The 18,117-nt window shown below is 38.5% G+C and overlaps 1 protein-coding gene across 4 annotated transcripts in view; it reads left to right on the top strand.

Moving 5' to 3' along the window:
- Positions 1–18,117, top strand: part of DOP1A (DOP1 leucine zipper like protein A) — a 284,642-nt gene that overhangs the window by 100,388 nt on the left and 166,137 nt on the right. For all 4 annotated transcript variants that reach the window (XM_033937929.1, XM_033937930.1, XM_033937928.1 and 1 more), the window contains one exon: positions 13,898–14,018. In XM_033937929.1, the coding sequence (XP_033793820.1) occupies positions 13,898–14,018 (121 nt within the window). The remainder of the gene's footprint in view (positions 1–13,897; positions 14,019–18,117) is intronic.

Raw genomic sequence — 18,117 nt, 5'->3', positions numbered from 1 at the left:
CATTAGCCAAGGTCGAAATCGCCCAAAGGGTCTCCTTTTTCGTTATCCATTTTTCTTTTTTAATTTTCTTTTTATTTGCAGTTTAAGTTGCAAAGAACAGGCAGAAAAACAGCAAACAGGGTAAAGAGCCGATTTTATACTGTGTGACATCGGAAGAGAAAAACTGGTGAAAATTGTGCTAATTGAAACTACCCTCCAACGAAATTAGACAGGAACCCTGAAGGAAGGGAAAAAAAGCCTCACTGACCTGTCTCCCGCCTTAGCCCGTAGTGAATTTATGCTTCGGGGATCTAACATGTGCGTGCCGGCTTCCCTTCTCTTCCCTCTCCCCCCCCGGACATAACTTCCTGTTTCAGAGGAAAGAGAAGGGAAGTCGGCACACACACATTAAAGCCCCGGAGCATAAGTTCGCTACAGGCTAAGATGAATTCATCAAGCCAGCTTTTTTTTTTTTTAATGTTGAGCAGCAGCGGAGGCAGCAGAATTTAGCTGGTCGGTCATCTAAATTACCCGGGCGGACCGCCCAGCTGAAAGGCCCTAGGGAGAACACTGTTGTCTGATATATTATACCCTTTGAATTTTTATTTATGTTCATCACTTAGAAGTTTGATTAACGATTTATCAAATTTTAAATGAAACTTGAAACTTCCCACCCCTCCTCAAGGTCCTTTTAAAGCGTCTCTATGGCAATCCCCATCCTGTCAGGGACCTTGCGACAGGCAGGGCCTTACCTCTGCTGCTTCCCGCACCCTGCGAGAGATGTCATCTTCCGTGCTGTGACTTGGTGGGCTGTAGCCCTTTTCTGCCGCTTTTTCTATGTTTCTATGTTTCTATGTATTATTGAGATGACTTGGTGAAATCCACTGCTTATTCCTAGGATAAGCAGCATAGAATCTGTTTTGTTACTCTCAATCTAGCTAGGTGTTGGCCACCTTTGGAAACAGGATACTGAGCTTGATGGACCTTTGATCTATCCCAGTATGGCAATTATGTTTTTATGTACTTGCATTTTTCAGGCCACCGTCAGAATAAAGTAAGCACACTATCTTTGACGGCCTGGAATTTTTCCTTCTGCTATTGCTTCGTTCCTAAATGGGGACAGTAGCAAAGGGAAAGCTTCCAGGCAGCATGTTTATTGCAGGGCTTTAACAAGTAGCCAAATTGGGAGGGAAAACCACCAAACTGGCAACACTGGTCGCAGGGTCAGCAAGCGACATCAGAGAAAGAGCCGAGACCAATTCAGGCAACAGGTTGGAGATGCAGCTTGTGTCAGCAAATAGCCAGAGAGGTATGGGAGGGAAGGGGGAGGAAAGTGCACATGTGGTGTGGGTTGGGAGAGAAGAGGGCGCCATTGCCAAGGGACAATGCTAGAGTGATTGCAATGCAGAAGCAAGATAAATGGCAGCCATGGAGAAAGAAGAAATGCCAAATATACCCTGGCCAGAGAGCTAAAAGAAGACAGGGAAAAGTAAAACAAAAACAGAGACTAGGATCATAGAAATAGACGGCAGATAAGGGCCACGGCCCATCAAGTCTGCCCACTCCAATGTCCCTCCCTATCTATCTTTGCGGATAGATCCCACATGTCTGTCCCATTTGGCCTTAAAATCTGGCACGCTGCTGGCCTCAATAACCTGAAGTGGAAGACTATTCCAGCGATCAACCACCCTTTCGGTGAAGAAGAACTTCCTAGTGTCACCGTGCAGTTTACCGCCCCTGATTTTCCACTGATGCCCCCTTGTTGCTGCGGGACCCTTGAAAAAGAAGATATCCTCTTCCACCTCGATGCGACCTGTGAGGTACTTGAATGTCTCGATCATATCTCCCCTCTCTCTACGTTCCTCGAGTGAGTAGAGCTGCAACTTCCCTAACTGCTCCTCGTATGGGAGCTCCTTGAGTCCCGAGACCATCCTGGGGACTCAAGGATGAAAAAAATGAAATGACCAGGTGATGAAGACAGAAAAGGGGATTCTTATTTTTGAAACGTATATCTTCCAAAGCAAGCATTAGACATAGCTGGGGTCCTGCAAGAAAAACCTTACCCACTGGCCTTTTACCCCTTCAAAAACCCTATTGACATGCACTTTCAACAAATATTTTTAAAAGACAAAAACAAGATTCCTGACGAGCTGAATGAACAAAAATCAAAAAGAGGCTTGAAAATCACGGTGAACTGACATTGAACTAACCAACAACAGAAAAGAAAAGATAAAGGCTTCCTCAATTTAAATTAAATTTAGTGAAGGGCTGGTGCCTGTCAGTCTGAAGTTGAGGCAGATTGAAGTAGCCCTCCCCTGACGGTTTTGAAGAGAAACCCTGAGGGTAAAGAGCCGATTTTATACTGTGTGACATCGGAAGAGAAAAACTGGTGAAAATTGTGCTAATTGAAAATACCCTCCAACGAAATTAGACAGAACCCTGAAGGAAGGGAAAAAGTTTGCTATTCCCTCAACAGTATAGCATTGAAGGCGGGCTATTGTATATTGTGGTGGACAGAAAAATTACTGAGCATAAAGATTGTGGAGAAGATAAAATCTGTAAAAATATAAAAATAGATTCAGAAATATGGCAAGTACCAGACAAAATAAAAATGAGGCTGGTATGTCAGCAAAAAGACAAAAGCAGGATCAAATTACACCAAGCAAGATCCCACTTCCTGCTGAAGAACCTGACATATTGAGTAAAGCAGAAGTTATGGAAGAACTAAGACAAATTAAACAAATGCTTAAGGAAACTGTAACCAATATGTCTGAAATGAAGGAAGAAATATTGAACATCCACAGACAAATGGAAGTTAATAATAAAAGAACAACTGTATTAGAATCTAAAATGGAGGTCATAGAAGGTGAAGCAAACAGATGCAAAAATGACAGTCTGGAATTGAATAAATTGAAAGATCAACTGGAAGACTATGAGAATCGATGAAGAAGGAAAAATATTAAACTTTTTGGAATACAAGAAAATTTAGAAGGAAAAAATGCTATACATTTTCTAGAAAACTTAATTCCAAAAATATTACAACTGGATTTAAAACAACCACTGGAAATAGAAAGGGCTCATAGGATCCCAGCAAAAAACGTAGAAAATCAAGGCAGGCCAAGACCAATAATATTCAAAATGCTTAGGTACCAACAAGCATTAGAAATATTAAATGCTGCCAAGAAAGACAAAAATCTAAATTACAAAGGATCCAGAATATGGTTTTTGCCGGACTTTGCTAAAAACACAGCAAATAAAAGAAAGAGACTATTAGACATGAGACCTCAACTAAAAGAAAAAGGTTTTAAATACGGATTATATTATCCGGCAAAAATGAGAGTATCATCTGGAGATAAATCTTTGTATTTTGAAGATCCAGAAAAACTTAAAGCCTTTCTTTCAAAATCAGAACCTATGTCATTTTAAAATTAAATATCAAGATTGGTTTTGATGATATTGTGAAAAACTATAAAAATATGAGATATTGAAATACCGAAGAAAGAAAAACATGAACTAAAGAAAAGACAATTAAAATATAAAGAAAGAAAGTATAAGATATAGGATAAGAAAAATAATAATACCATATTAAATACATGTTTAAGATAAAATTTTATGATGTTAAACTACAATACTATGGAAATATAAATTAAAAATTGATGAATGGATAAAGATTCGTTAATGAAATGTTAGAAGTAAAAAAAAAAAATACTAAAAATATTAAAGGTTAATATAGATAGTTTGAAGGGGATACTGATTGAATATTGGTTGCCTAGAGGGGAGGGGAATGTTCGGGTTACAGTTCCAATGTGTGTTCTTAAGCAGTCATTATATTGGGTGGGAAAGGGAGGGAAAAAGATGGTATTTATTAGAAAGATTAAAGAGAAAGTAAATAAGGGATTGGATACTTAAAGGGTAAATATGTGTGTCATAAAAAATAATTTTTGGATTTTAAATATAAAAGAAGAAGGGAGAAAGATTATACTGATAAGTTTTAAAATATATAATGTCTTTTAAGATATATTCTATTAATGTCAATGGCCTGAATCATGTAATTAAAAGAAAAAAGATATTAACATTTTTAAAAAAGCAAAATGCGGATATTTACTGTCTGCAGGAGACCCATCTTAACACAAAAGAATCACAGAAACTAACGGGTGGGTGGGTAAAAGAATGTTTTTTTGCTCCAGCAGAGGGTAAAAAAGCAGGGGTAGCAATTCTTATAAATAAAAAATGTATGGCCAATATTAAGGTAATAAATTCAGACCCACATGGAAGATGGATACATGTTGATATAGGTATGGGAAATAATGCCCTGACGTTGTTTAATATATATGCCCCTAATTCGAATCAATCAGAATTTTTTAAAAAATTACAGAATATGATATTACCACTGGCTGCTTCTAATTTAGTGGTGGCTGGAGATTTTAATGCTGTAATGAATCCATTATTGGATAAAAAACCAAGTAAAAGTATAAAATCATTAGGATTAGATAATCTGGCTCAATCATGTGATTTAAAGGATATATGGCGTATTCTTCATTTTAATGATCAGGAGTTTTCATTTTGTTCACAGGTTCATAAATCATTTTCAAGAATAGATTATATTTTTGTTTCAACAAATGAAGTGCAACAGGTGATTAAAGCTTCCATAGATCCTATTATTATTTCGGATCATGCGGGAATATGGATAGAATTACAACTGGATAAATTAGAAAAGGGTAGACCTCTTTGGAGATTTGATAATGCACTGCTTGTGGATGATAAATTTTTGGAAAATTTTAAAACACAAATTAACGATTTCTTTCAAATGAACTTAGTGGAGGATACATCTATTGAGAATGTATGGGATGCATTTAAAGCAACCATGAGGGGAAATATTATATCATATTCAGCTTTTATTAGGAAACAGAACAAAATTCAATATATAGAATTAGAAAAAGAAATCAAAATATTAGAAGCTAAATTGATAAACAAATGGGAAAATGAGATATTGCAAGCTCTTTTGAAAGCAAAAGGTAAATATAATGAATTATCTTCAAAAATGATAAGAAGAGATTTGTTTTCCAAACAAGCAGTGTATTATGGAAATTCTAATAAGGCGGGGAGATTATTGGCAAATTATCTTAAAGCAAAAAAAAGGAAAACTAATGTTAATGGGATAAAAGATGATAATGGTACAATAACAAATCAAACAGATATAATTTTAAAACAATTTCTAAAATTTTATAAAGATCTGTATTCTTCCGAGCCTTATTTGGAGAAACAAAAAGATGGTAAAAATTTTTTAGATTTAATTAATGGACCTAAGGTTCCTGATCATATAAAACGAAGTTTAGATGAACCTATATCATTAAAAGAATTAGAAACAGCATTGAGATCTCTTAGAGTTGGATCCGCTCCAGGTGGTGATGGTTATACAGTAGAATTTTATAAAACATTTCAAAATATCCTTTCCCCACATTTACTAAATTTATATCAAACACAACTCATAAAAGGTGATATTAAAGGTACTATGGCTGAATCAATAATAATAGTTCTGCCTAAGCCAAATAAAGATCCTACTTTGGTTTCGAACTACAGGCCTATATCATTAATAAATGTGGATAATAAAATTTTGGCGAAAATTTTGGCTTTGAGATTAGCCAAAGCTCTCCCACATATTATAGATATGCATCAGACGGGTTTCGTTGCTAAAAGACACTCCTCTAATAACTCTAGATTATTGTTTCATATGTTAAATTTATCAAAAAAAATAGATGAACCAACTTTTACAGTTTCCTTGGATGCAGAAAAAGCGTTTGATAGGGTAGAATGGAATTTTATGTATCAAGCTTTAGAATGGTTTGGTATAGGTTCTGGATTTATACAAATGGTAAAAACTTTGTATAGCTTCCCGATTGCAAGATTAAATATTAATAATAAGATATCTGATGGATTTCAATTGCGGAGGGGAGTTAGACAGGGTTGTCCTTTATCTCCTTTGTTATTTGATGTTATATTAGAACCCTTATTGTTAGCAATACAGCAAACGGGGGAGATACAGGGTATTCCATATTCAGATATGGAATATAAAATTTCGGCTTATGCTGATGATATTTTGCTTTATTTGAAAAATCCAGAATCTACCTTATCTTCCTTATTAGAATTAATTGATAAGTTTGGTAAATTTTCAGGTTATAAAATTAATTGGAATAAATCTGAAATTATACCCTTAAATGTTCATTGTGCAAAAGGACTATTTAAAAATTTTCCGTTCATATGGAAGGAAGAAGGATTTAAATATCTTGGCATTCAAGTTAAAAATACAATTGAAGATACAGTAAAAGAAAATGAAAAATTTGTATTAAAAAAAGTTACGGAGTTGTGTGAGCAATGGAACCCCTTACATATTTCTTGGTGGGGGAGAGTTCAAACTATTAAAATGATGATCTTGCCTGTAGTTTGTTACCAAATGAGTATGATACCTATTTATTTTCAGGGGTCCTTTTATAAAAAGCTTAATAGCATTTTAACGAAATTTCTTTGGCTTGGTAGAACACCTAGAATAGCTTTAGTAACTTTGCAAAAATCAATTAAGGAGGGAGGGGTAAATTTTCCAAATTTTTATAGGTACCATCAAGCCTATATTCTACGTCAGGGTATGTATTGGATCCTCCCAGAACTTATAGATAATGCACCAGATTGGTTATATTTGGAATGGCGCCTTATGTTTCCCCTAAATTTAGTTCACCTTCCAAGTATTAACATGCCTAGAAGATACAGAGAAAATAAAATTTTAATGGATACTTGGAAAACGTTGAGATTTATAAGTAAACTAACACCTATCCCAATAAACAAATCAACTAATCAATCTTTATGGATAAACTCCAAGATCAAAATTGGCGGAGCTCAAATCCTTTGGAAGAACTGGATTATTGCAGGCATTAGATCTTTAGATGACGTTATTTCAGAAGGTAAACTGCTGGATTTTTCACAATTGCAACATAGATTTGGTCTTAAGAATACACAAAGTTTTAAATGGTTGCAATTGAAGCAGGCTATTCAGGTTGGGTTCCCTGAATGGAAAACATTGAATAATCAATATAGTTTAAAGTTCTTATGTTTTCAAGCAGACTTCCTAGGACATCAAGCCGCATTGTGGTATAAATTAATATCTGGATATTTGAATAAAAAACCAAAAAATGGTCTAAGAGATATTTGGAGCATTGAGATTAAGCATCAAATTAATGCATCTCAATGGCCACAAATTTGGTCTTGGAGAATGAGATGTACAGTGTCAGCATCTATGAGACAAACTTGGTTCTTTTTATTACATAGAGCTTTTTGGACCCCTACACGTTTGCAAAAATTAGATAGTTCTAAGTCCAATAAATGCTGGCACTGTAATCTGGAACCAGGGACATTAGATCACTTACTATATCATTGTCCCTACATTAAAAGTTTTTGGAATTCAATTTGGCCACAAATTAATAAATTGATGGAAAATCATATAGCAATATCATATGATACAGTATTATTTGGAATGTTGATGAGGAAAAAAAATCAAATTTCACCAGAAAATAACAAGCTTTTATTAATTATGACAGGGGTTGCCATTCAGCACATAACCAATAATTGGAAGAATTATAATAACCAAAATTATACATTTTGGTGGAATACAATATGTCATATATTTAAAATGGAAAGAACAATAGCAACACAAAGAGGGACATATACTAAATTCATAAAAATATGGGGGCCATTGACAAAATATTGCAATGAATAAATAGTAGAATTTTTCTTCTTCTTTTCTTCTTTTAAATATCTTTTTTGTGACACACATAGAGGGAGGGTAGTAAAAATAATTTTACATAACAGACTATAATATGATATACAATATGTAATATATGATTGAAAAGTAATAGAAGGGTGGGGGGAGGGAGGGGGGATAAAATACATTTAGAATATAATGTATTAGATATAAAAGTGATATTGTGTATTTATCAATTGTATTTTAATATTTTGTACACTTTATGTAAAATTTGAAAATAAAAAATAATATGGAAAAAGAAAAAAAAAAAGAAAAACAGCAAACAATGACATAGAAAAGATTATTGACATAAACCCCCAACTGCTCTCTAAGCTCACCACTGAGAGAGGGTAAAATGCAATTCAACAGTTGAACATCCAAAATAGTTATCAGAACCTGGAGGCCAGAAAAGTCAGTAAAAATAACTTAAGGTCCAGCTTCTCCTACCAAGCCAGAAACGGAGCACAAGTCTTGTTAAAAGATACCCTTCGTTCATGCTTGAGTGCCATAAGTATGCACATATAATAAAATATTTATTAGCATTTTCTGCCATATTTTATTCTGTCGAAGCACTTGTTATGGCTAATGCGGTTCAATGCGGTTCACATTGGTATCTAAAATGACTGCTTCAGTATTTTAAAAAAAAAAATGTATTCAATTTTAATTAAACTTAGCACATACTTAAGCACATAAGCATTGCCTCTGCCGAGTCAGACCATAGGTCCATCATGCCCAGCAGTCCGCTCCCGCGGCGGCCCCCCAGGTCAATGACCTGTAGTGATCTATTACTCAAGAGCATTTGTCTTGTATAGTAACCCTCTAATTGTACCCATGGATTCCCTTACCCTTTAGGAACTCGTCCAATCCCTTTTTGAAACCCAAAACCGTACTCTTCTCAACTACCCCCTCTGGAAGCGCATTCCAGGTGTCCACCACCCTCTGGGTGAAGAAGAACTTCCTAGCATTTGTTCTGAACCTATCTCCCTTCAATTTTTTTGAGTGTCTTCTAGTTTTTGTTGCCCCCGCCAGTCTGAAGAATCTCTCTCTCTCTACCTTCACTATACCCTTCATGATCTTATATGTTTCTATCATATCCCCTCTAAGTCTCCGCTTTTCCAGGGAAAAGAGCCCCAGCTTCTCCAGCCTCTCAGCATACGAGAGGTTTTCCATGCCCTTTATCATTTTTGTTGCTCTTCTCTGGACCCTCTCGAGTATCGCCATATCATTCTTTAGGTACGGCGACCAGTACTGGACGCAGTACTCCAGATGCGGTCGCACCATTGCCCTGTACAGCGGGAGGATAACTTCCTTGGTTCTGGTAGTGATACCTTTTTTGATAATGCCCAATATTCTGTACTATATGCCTCAGGTAACAGGAATTAGCGATTACAAATATATATAATTATAATTCAGACTTGAATTAAGCTTCAGTATATGTGATCGTTTTAAACACTTGACATTTTTATGTTATTCCCTTGGATCATCAGAAGTAACACAATAATCCTTCATAGTTTTTTTTACAGAAGAACTGCTGAAATCGTCATCGATCCTTTGTTTTCTTACTTTATTATTTACTTAAATTATTTAACTATTCCCCTGGTGCTAAAACCTGTGCTATGCATTAGTAAAGGAGAGGTTTAGTTAGTTATTAAAAACTATTTTTCTTTTAAAGCACTTATCTTTATTAACTGGAACTCTGTTGGCTTAACTTACATTACATTACATTACATTAGTGATTTCTATTCCGCCTGTGCCTTGCGGTTCTAGGCGGATTACAAGTTAGAAGAGATCTGGACATTACCGAGAGAATTACATAACATTGATTCATGAACTTTACATGATGTGGTAGAGGATTATAAATTATAAGATATCTGGATTTTTTTCGAAAGAATTTCGTAGTAGAAAATCAAGTAATAACAGGGTACAGTGGAGAATATCAGTATATACTGGTTACAGAAGAAAAATTACCTAACAATGAGGGAGGAAGTTTGTTGGATACTGAAGGTAGATGCTTATTTAGGAATCAGAATATTTTTGGAAGGTAAGGTTCTAGGAGTTGACTAATGTGTTAGAGGGTGAGCTTGTGCGAGGGGGGAGGAGATTAGTTAGTGGGGACGTGTTTTTTAAATAGAAATGTTTTGATTTCTTTTCGAAACACTTTGATGTCTGTTGTTTTGATCATCAGTTTGGTGATGGTGGGGTCAATTTTCGCTGCCTGTGTCGCTAGAAGGCTGTCGTATAGTTTATTACGTCGGGTGCCATTGTGAGGGGGAAGGTGAATAGGTTTTGAGTTCTCCTTGATCTGGGTGAGTGGTAGCGGTATAGGCGGTTGTTTAGGTAACAGGGGGCAGTACCATGGATTACTTTAAATAGTAGACAATAGAACTTGAATTGAGTTCTTGCTTTTATAGGAAGCCAGTGAGAGTCTACATAGGCGGGGGTGATGTGGTCAAATTTGCAGAGACAGTAGATGAGTCTGATGGCTGTGTTCTGAACGGTCTGTAGTTGTTTTATCATGTTATTTGGGCATGGTAGGTAGAGGTAACTTAACTTAACTTTACATCTTATGCAAGGACGGAGTGTTATTACTGCAATTCCCCAATAAAAATCCCCCTGCAAAAAAAAGTTGAATGGTCAATTTTATTATAAACAACGTAATGCAATGTGAGTTAATTGTAGATCAGACCCATAGAAAATGAGGAATACTAATAAATGAAGTAGGATCTGTGAAAAATTTTAAGATTCAATCAGATAGAATGAACATTCTGAACATCATTGGAGAGTTGTAATAAAATACTGTGAAAAAAACGCCGCTGCCATCTTGTCAAAAGAGCAATACTGACTAGATGATGGATTGCGGTACTACAAATGGTAAGCAAAACAGCTTTGAGCAAAAAAAACTCAAGCTGTTTCCGAAGAGAAAAACCATTATCAATATTGTTCTCTCAGTCACCACATCTAAAGAACTTTCCAGAAATTCAGTTAGGTTAGAAAATCCAGCTATCTCTTGATGTTCTAAACTGGAAAATGTTTCTACTTTGGTCTTAATCCCAGTAATATATTGAGCATGTACAATGGGAGGCAGATTATCTGAGCTGAAGCCTAGCACTTCCCTCAAGTATTTATACACTGTTTCAATAGCTTATGTTCAAATGTATTTTATTGAGCTCAACAAGAAAATCAAACTACAGAAGATGAAACGCAAACAAGCTCAAAAGTTTTCGGTATATAAAACCCCACACAACTTCCCCCCCCCTTTTCCCCATACCTCCCCCCTCTTGGAGGGGGGGCGTCCTCCGTCCAAGTACAACACCAACATAGACAAGGAAAAAATATAAAATAATACAGGCATTCCAACAAAAACAGAACAATACAGATAATCATGGAATCAACAGTTAAGCAATCGGCTGCGAGCCAAGGAAATCATGATAGTCCAAAAGGGTTCCCAGGTACATTGAAAGACGCGCCCTGGGAGAGAGGTAAAGTCCGTCACGTCTCTCCGTTCCCACATCAGAAGGGTAATCATCCGGCATCGCCAAAGAGAGTAATCCGGTTCTTCATTCTCAAGCCAGTTCAGCAGGATGCATTTAAGTTCAATAAGGACAGTCCACTTAAGGAAAGAAGCAGCCCCCCTTTGATGAGGGTAGTAATGGGGAACAGTTACAAACAAAAACAATGGAGAGCGTTGAATTGTAATGGTCCAAATGCGCTCAACAAAAAGAAAAATAGCATTCCAAAAGGATCGAATATTGGGGCAAGTCTAGAACATATGTCCCAAGCCCGCTTCAGGAGCCCGGCATTTAGTGCAAGCAGCTGACTCACTAAACCCAGAAAGATAAGCCCTCTTGAGAGAAATATACAAACGGAAGACCAACTTATAATGTTGCTCCAAAAAGGTGGTGTATCTGTGAAAGGCAGGCAATCTACAGATAGCCTGCAAAAGCACCTCCTCAGGTAACTCAACAGCTAGGTCCTGAGCCCAAGAATCTCGTAATTTAACATAATCAAACAAGGGGACTCATCTTTCAAATGGCGATGATGAAATTTAAGGGGAACTGGAAGCTGGGAACTAGTGGTAAAGGCCATAGACAGCATCTCCTGGCAGGAAGCTTTCAAAGAACCAGAAGGTAAGGAGCTTCAATAGCTTATAATAATGGTGGCTTGGGGAAATTTAAGAATCTAAGATTATTCTTCCTTTGTTGATTATTAGGATGTTATCATCTAAAGTTTATGTAGGCTCTCTTCTATGGAAGCTATTTTGGTAGAGTGAGAAGCCTATATTCGAGCCTGTCCCGCTACATTCATTGCCATATTAGAAATATCAGGAGTTTATTTTGGCTTGAGCTTTCACCCAACTTATTACTATAACATTTCCCTTCTCCACTGCTCATTTCTCTGCCAAAGGGTTTAATTTTGGAATTTCAATATTAAACATTGGTCACACAAGCAGTTGATGTCAATTCAGTTTTTTGTTTTGTTTTTAGTGATAGATTTTTATCGTTTTGTTTTTAGTGATAGATTTTTATCGTATGTGTAGTTTTTGTTTTTCATAACCATAAAGAAACAAACTGGTTAAAGGGACCAGTTCCACGGGTGAGAGCTGCTGAGCCAGAAATTGAACAAGGGACACTTATCTTCAAAAATGTGTGAACCTTTGCTATGTTAGCTAGCATAGAGCTGCTTTTTACCTTGATCTCTTTGTGAGTCTTTATTCTACAATTAAAAAAAAAAAAAAAAAGTTTTAAAGAGTATTAAAAGAAATGTTGCAAAGAAAAAGATGGTACAAAGGTTTAAGGATGGAAGTTTTTGGAATTGATAGTGTCTCTTCCTCTAGCGTTTCATTAGCATAGAAAATGTACCATCGTATCCTGGCGTTGCTGGTTTTCTGTTAATACATCATACTTTGACCAGTTGATAGGACACTCACCTTTATGCTTTCTGTATTTCTGTAAATAGATTTTCTTGAGAACTTTATAACAGTCTGTTTGCTTATGGGTAGAAAGCTTAGTTTGCCAGAGTGCCAGCATGCATTACATTATTCACCAAGACAGCTGTAAGCTATTGATAGTCTCTTTGGAGCCTAGTACTGCAGCAGAGCTCTTCCATGATGGTACCTCAGTCACTCCTCCCCCTTCTTTTCTTGCACAATGCACCTGTATTTCTTGGTTGTACACTAGAATATTTGCCATCTATACGTTCAAGTGCTTATAGCAGTGATTCCAAAACCAGTCAGGTTTTCAGGATATCCCCAATGAATATTCATGAGTCATATTTGCATGCTGCACATCTAACTCATGAATATTCATTTCTGGAAGTGCGTCTAAGTTAGAGGCTGAGCGAAACCGAATCCATGGTCGAAATCTGCACCTCGATTTCAGCCAGTAATGAAATTGAAAATGCAGCCTGCTGCCATCCCAAGACCAGATCACCTGAGCCATCTTACCCCTTTGAGAGAAAACCTATCTTTCCCCCTCCCACCAGCCTGCCCACCAGCTACACCCATACTTCCCAGGTCTACTTTCAAAAGACCTTGTTGTTTTAGTGACTTCTTTTGGGCAGGAGCATCCTGAATTGCTCCTGTCCCCAGTGGCTTTGTTAAGAATAGCAGCTGTGACTTCACGAGACTGCCATAGGAGGTTGCAGCCACTATTTTGCAATTGGGAATGGCATGAGCAGAAGACTTGTTCCTGCTTATGCTATTTCCAATTCCAAGCTTACAGCCATGACCTCCCACAGCAAGTGTGGTTGCCATTTTGAATATGGAACCATTGAGGGCAGGAGGAACATGGGATCTTCCTGCCTTGAAGAGGCCACTACTAGACCACCAGGGCTTTAGAAGGTAGGCCCAGGGAAGGAGAGGACAAGAGGAGCTGGTGAGTGACCCGGGGTTGGAAGGGAGATGTGTTTTCTTATGAGGGGTAGGAGACTGCTGGCTCAGGGAGGTGGTCTTGCTGTAGGAGCAGGGCCACACTTTTTGTTTCAGTTGAAAATGCCTGAACCTAAACCTGTATTTTGGCCTCTAATTGGAGTAATAATGGTCAAGAAACTAGCTATAGGTAATAAATAGTTACTTAATTGGACCATTTCAGTTACAAGCAGCATAGTTCTAATGTTCTTTTTGCCTTTTAGGGCCTGTGATTTTGGAAGACATATTGATTGAGGTTTTCCGGACCTTGTATACCCAGTGTGAAGCAGAGTTGCATCTCCAGGTGCAAGCTCCCTTCAGCAAGGACCATGCACAGCTGAGCAGGTGTGATAGCAGGAAAGCCAGTGGCTGATACAGTCTTCTGGGTCTGAAAACCTCCATTTCTCTCAACAAATGTAAAGATTCCTTAGCATCCCATAGATCAGTCCAGAACTTGTGAATTGCAGTCCATTCTCACTATAAGCACTTTTGCGATGTGCAAATTTGCATATCTGTGGTTGCATGTATTGCAACCAATATTCCCTAGTCAGACAGCTGTATTCGTAGATTGGCACTCCCCATTGTCATCACACCCATGGCAAGAAAAGGCAACATTCCCTCTACCCCCCCCTTTCTTGAACAGACACAATCAATTCCCCTCCCTGACCCAGAGGAAGGACCCCCAAGCCTACCTTGTTTCCCTGGTGGGCTAGCAGTATGTTGGGGCAGGAATGATTTCCACTCATTCCTGCCCATGCTTTATCAGCAATGAAAATGGCTTCTGAGACTTCCATCAGCAGTCTGCGAGTGGCAGCAATTTTTGTTGCTGAAAGAGCAGGAGTGGGAATCGTTTTTGCCCCTACGCACTGCTAGCCCACCAGGGAAACAAGGTAAGCCTTGGAGTCCTTCCTCTGCGTCAGGGAGAGGGATTGGTAGTCTGTTCAGAGAGGGAGAATGAATGCTACCTTTTCTTGTTAGATGGGGGGAGGGGGAATCTACTGACAGCTGGAGAGGTCTCTTGGTTTGGGGAGGGGGAGTTGATGGCAGTGGCAGCAGCGGAGAATGGTACTTCAAGTGCTTTCCCAAGCAGAAATATAACCCTATTCTCCCAAAAGGACCCACTGTTCACTTTCTGCAATTTTGAGGTAGAAGGTGTACTGCTGGAACCTAACCTCTGTTTTCACTTAGATTCAGCATGTCGTCATTCACAATTTTGCAGTTCACAAACATTTTCACAAACCATATTACCATGAATAATGAGAACAGACTGTATGTACATTGAGCAGCAGATAGAGACAGAGAAAGAAAGTACTTTGTGTGATCTGTCTCACAAGAGCACTGTGCATCCATAGAACCTCAGTATTTCTCTGTCTCCAGCAGTTGATGATGGTATACTATGCAGCTTCTTAGCTACATAGCCCTGTCAGTTCCTAAACTAGTATATTGTAGTTTTGCTCAGCTAAAATATCTTCTCATCATGAAGGAAAATAAAGAATCAAATGAGCTTTCTAGGAGAAAAACTTTGAGATTTCCAACTCTCTTTCCCTTCCTCCCCATGCTCAGGAATGGGTTCTTGGGGCTGAAGTGTCTCAGGTCAGCTAGTCTGGGGATTACCGTATACAGTATACTCGAATATATGAGGGGTTACTGAAAAGTTCTCAGCCCAGCCAAGAAGGAAATGACGTGGAGCCGTGAAACTTTCAAGTTATTCAACATATTCACCCCTAAGTTCAACATATCTGAAGTTTTTCTAACCCTTCCAAAAAATACTCTGATATCTGGTCACTGAAGTACTGCTCCGCTGCTGCAACCACCTCCAAATCACTTGAAACTTTTCGCCCTTTCAAACTCTTTTTAAGGTTTGGAAACAGAAAATAGTCAGATGGAACAAGATCTAGTGAGTAGGGTGGATGGTCTATGCACTGAAACCAAAACTATCCAGAGATCCATTGTTTTGCTAGCCTTGTAAACAGATGCATTGTCTTGTAAAAAGAGAACTCCTTTCTGCAGTTTCTCTCTCTTTTTTTTCTTTCAATGCCTCCTTTAATCAGCACAGCAAGTTATGGTAGTATTCTGCATTAACTATTTGGCCCCTTGGAAGATAGTCATTACAACTCCTTCCTGATCCCAAAACATTGTGGCTATGACCTTTCTTTGGCTTGGAGAACCTGAGTGCTGCCATTGCAAGGACTGTTGTTTTGTCTCAGGATCATAGTGGTTAATCATGTTTCATCATTAGTAACTAGTCATTCCAAAATGTTGGCACCAACTTGCTGAAAATGTTGCAAAATAAACTTGGAAGTGTCTACTTGACGTTGTTTCTCGTCAGCATTCAAACATTTGAGCACCCACTTGGCTGACTTCTTCTGCATACCCAGCTGCTCGTGGATTATACACCCAACACGTTTCCTGGATATCTGTAGTGTCTCAGCAATTGTTTTTTCTGATATTTGCCGATCTGCCAAAATTAGGTCTTGGACATGGTCAACAATTTCAGGAGTTGACACCGTTTGAGACCTCCCAGACCTTGTTACATCTTCAGTCTCGAAATCTCCTTGCTGAAAGTTTGCACACCACTTCTTCACTTCTTCATTCATGGATTTTCTTTGGAGTTTTCTTCTGCAGGACCAGGAACTTCATGATGGTTCAGAATTCCACACTTGAAAATTCCACACTTTTCGTTGACATGGTTCAGTCGATGATCTGAACAATGTAAAAACATTGGCACTTTGCAAAATAAAAGAACACATTGGCTACATTGGCAAAATGCTCAGAATTTAGGAAGTTGGTTGGGCTGAAAACTTTTCAGCACCCTCTCATAAAGTGAGATTTTGGGGCCAAAAATGGTCCAAAAATTAGGACCTTGGTTTATATTCAAGCTACCACCTGACTAACAGCGCAGATGTCATCCTCTTCATCCTTCACTCAACCTGACTCCCCCACCCTGATGAACACTGGTGCCCGCTATCCAGCATACCCCCCCCCCAAGCTTATTGGTTGGTGTTCCACAGAAAGCTCTGTTCTCCTGCACTCAGATCCCAATGACCCAACTTTCATACCTGGTCCCTCCCCTGATGAAAACCAGCACCCATTATCCTGCATACATGCTCCCCCCCAAGTTGGCAGCTTACCAGTTGGTTCTCAAAAAAGCTGCTGCCATAACGCTGAATAAAGCGCTATGCTTGCCAACAGTGTATGCTGATCTGGTGCAGGGCCTTGAGCATGTGTGCATGCTCAAGACCTGCTGACTCCCACCCCCTCCGAGAATGTTTCTATCTACAGTAACAGCTTTATTTAGTGTTTCGGCAGCAGCTTTCAGGAGCACCAACCATTAAGCACGCTCTATCTCCATGGCTAAGCTACCTTATGAAGTTTAAAATGTGTTAAAACTTGGGATAGGGGGTAGGGAACAGGGGGATTATAGTGGGAGGGATTGTTTAAACTACTGCTGTAAGTGTTTTGTGGTTTTGCGTTAATAAATTTAAAGTTAAAATATTGTGTTAAAACATAAGGCAAGGATGTCTAGTTTTTGTAGACTTTCTCACCAGGATCATCCAAATTTCTAATCTTGGTTCATGGTCAACCTTTCTTCCACCTTCTTGGAGGGGAAAAAAAGGTAACCTCAGTTTATCTTTGAGTATATATGATACTCTTGGTACAGTCTTTGGGTTGGGAAGCCAGATGAGTACTGGAGCTAGAGGGTAATGCTCTGTGCTGCCAAGCCCCTTCCGTCCTCCCCCACTGCCACTAGAGGTACTCAGAGAATAACACAGGGACAAAGTTGTCCCCGTCAGCTCAATTTTATCCTATCTCTACAAGCTTCGAACAGTTATAATTTTATGTTTAATCATGTTATTAAAGTATATAAAGAAATAATAATCTGTCCCACTGTCTAACAGAGTTACCAGCAGTGGCCAATCCAGGTCACAAGTACCTGGGAAGATCTCAACAGAGTAAAACAGATTTTATGCTGCTTATCCTAGAAATAACCAGTGGATTTTCTCAAGTCCAAGTCATTTTATAAATCACAAATAATACAGAACAAGGGTCAACAAAACCCCCATCTCCCCTCCCCCTCACAAGCATCTCTTCCACTATTTGAAAAACTGAAAAGCCAAATTACTATAGAATGCTACATAGAAAATTCATTTTAACAAAATAGCTTGGTCATACACAGCTAAATGCATAATAGCTAATCAAAATACAGTGGAACCTTGGTTTACGAGCATAATTAAAAGCAAGTTTTCCCATAGGAAGTAAAGGAAACTCTCTTGATTCGTTTCCCCCCCCCCTCCCTCCCGAGGCCACCAGTGCTGCTCCACCTTACCCACCACCCCCGAGGCCACCGGCGCTGCTCCACACCCCACTGCGATCCAGCATCCCCCACTCACTCACCCACCCACCCACAATCTCTTACCCCTATCTGGCACCAACACACAGGATA

Source organism: Geotrypetes seraphini, chromosome 3 (genome assembly GCF_902459505.1).
Source record: "Geotrypetes seraphini chromosome 3, aGeoSer1.1, whole genome shotgun sequence".
Taxonomy (NCBI): domain Eukaryota; kingdom Metazoa; phylum Chordata; class Amphibia; order Gymnophiona; family Dermophiidae; genus Geotrypetes; species Geotrypetes seraphini.
Note: the sequence above shows the minus strand (reverse complement) of the source record. Positions and strands in the feature narration are given on the sequence as shown.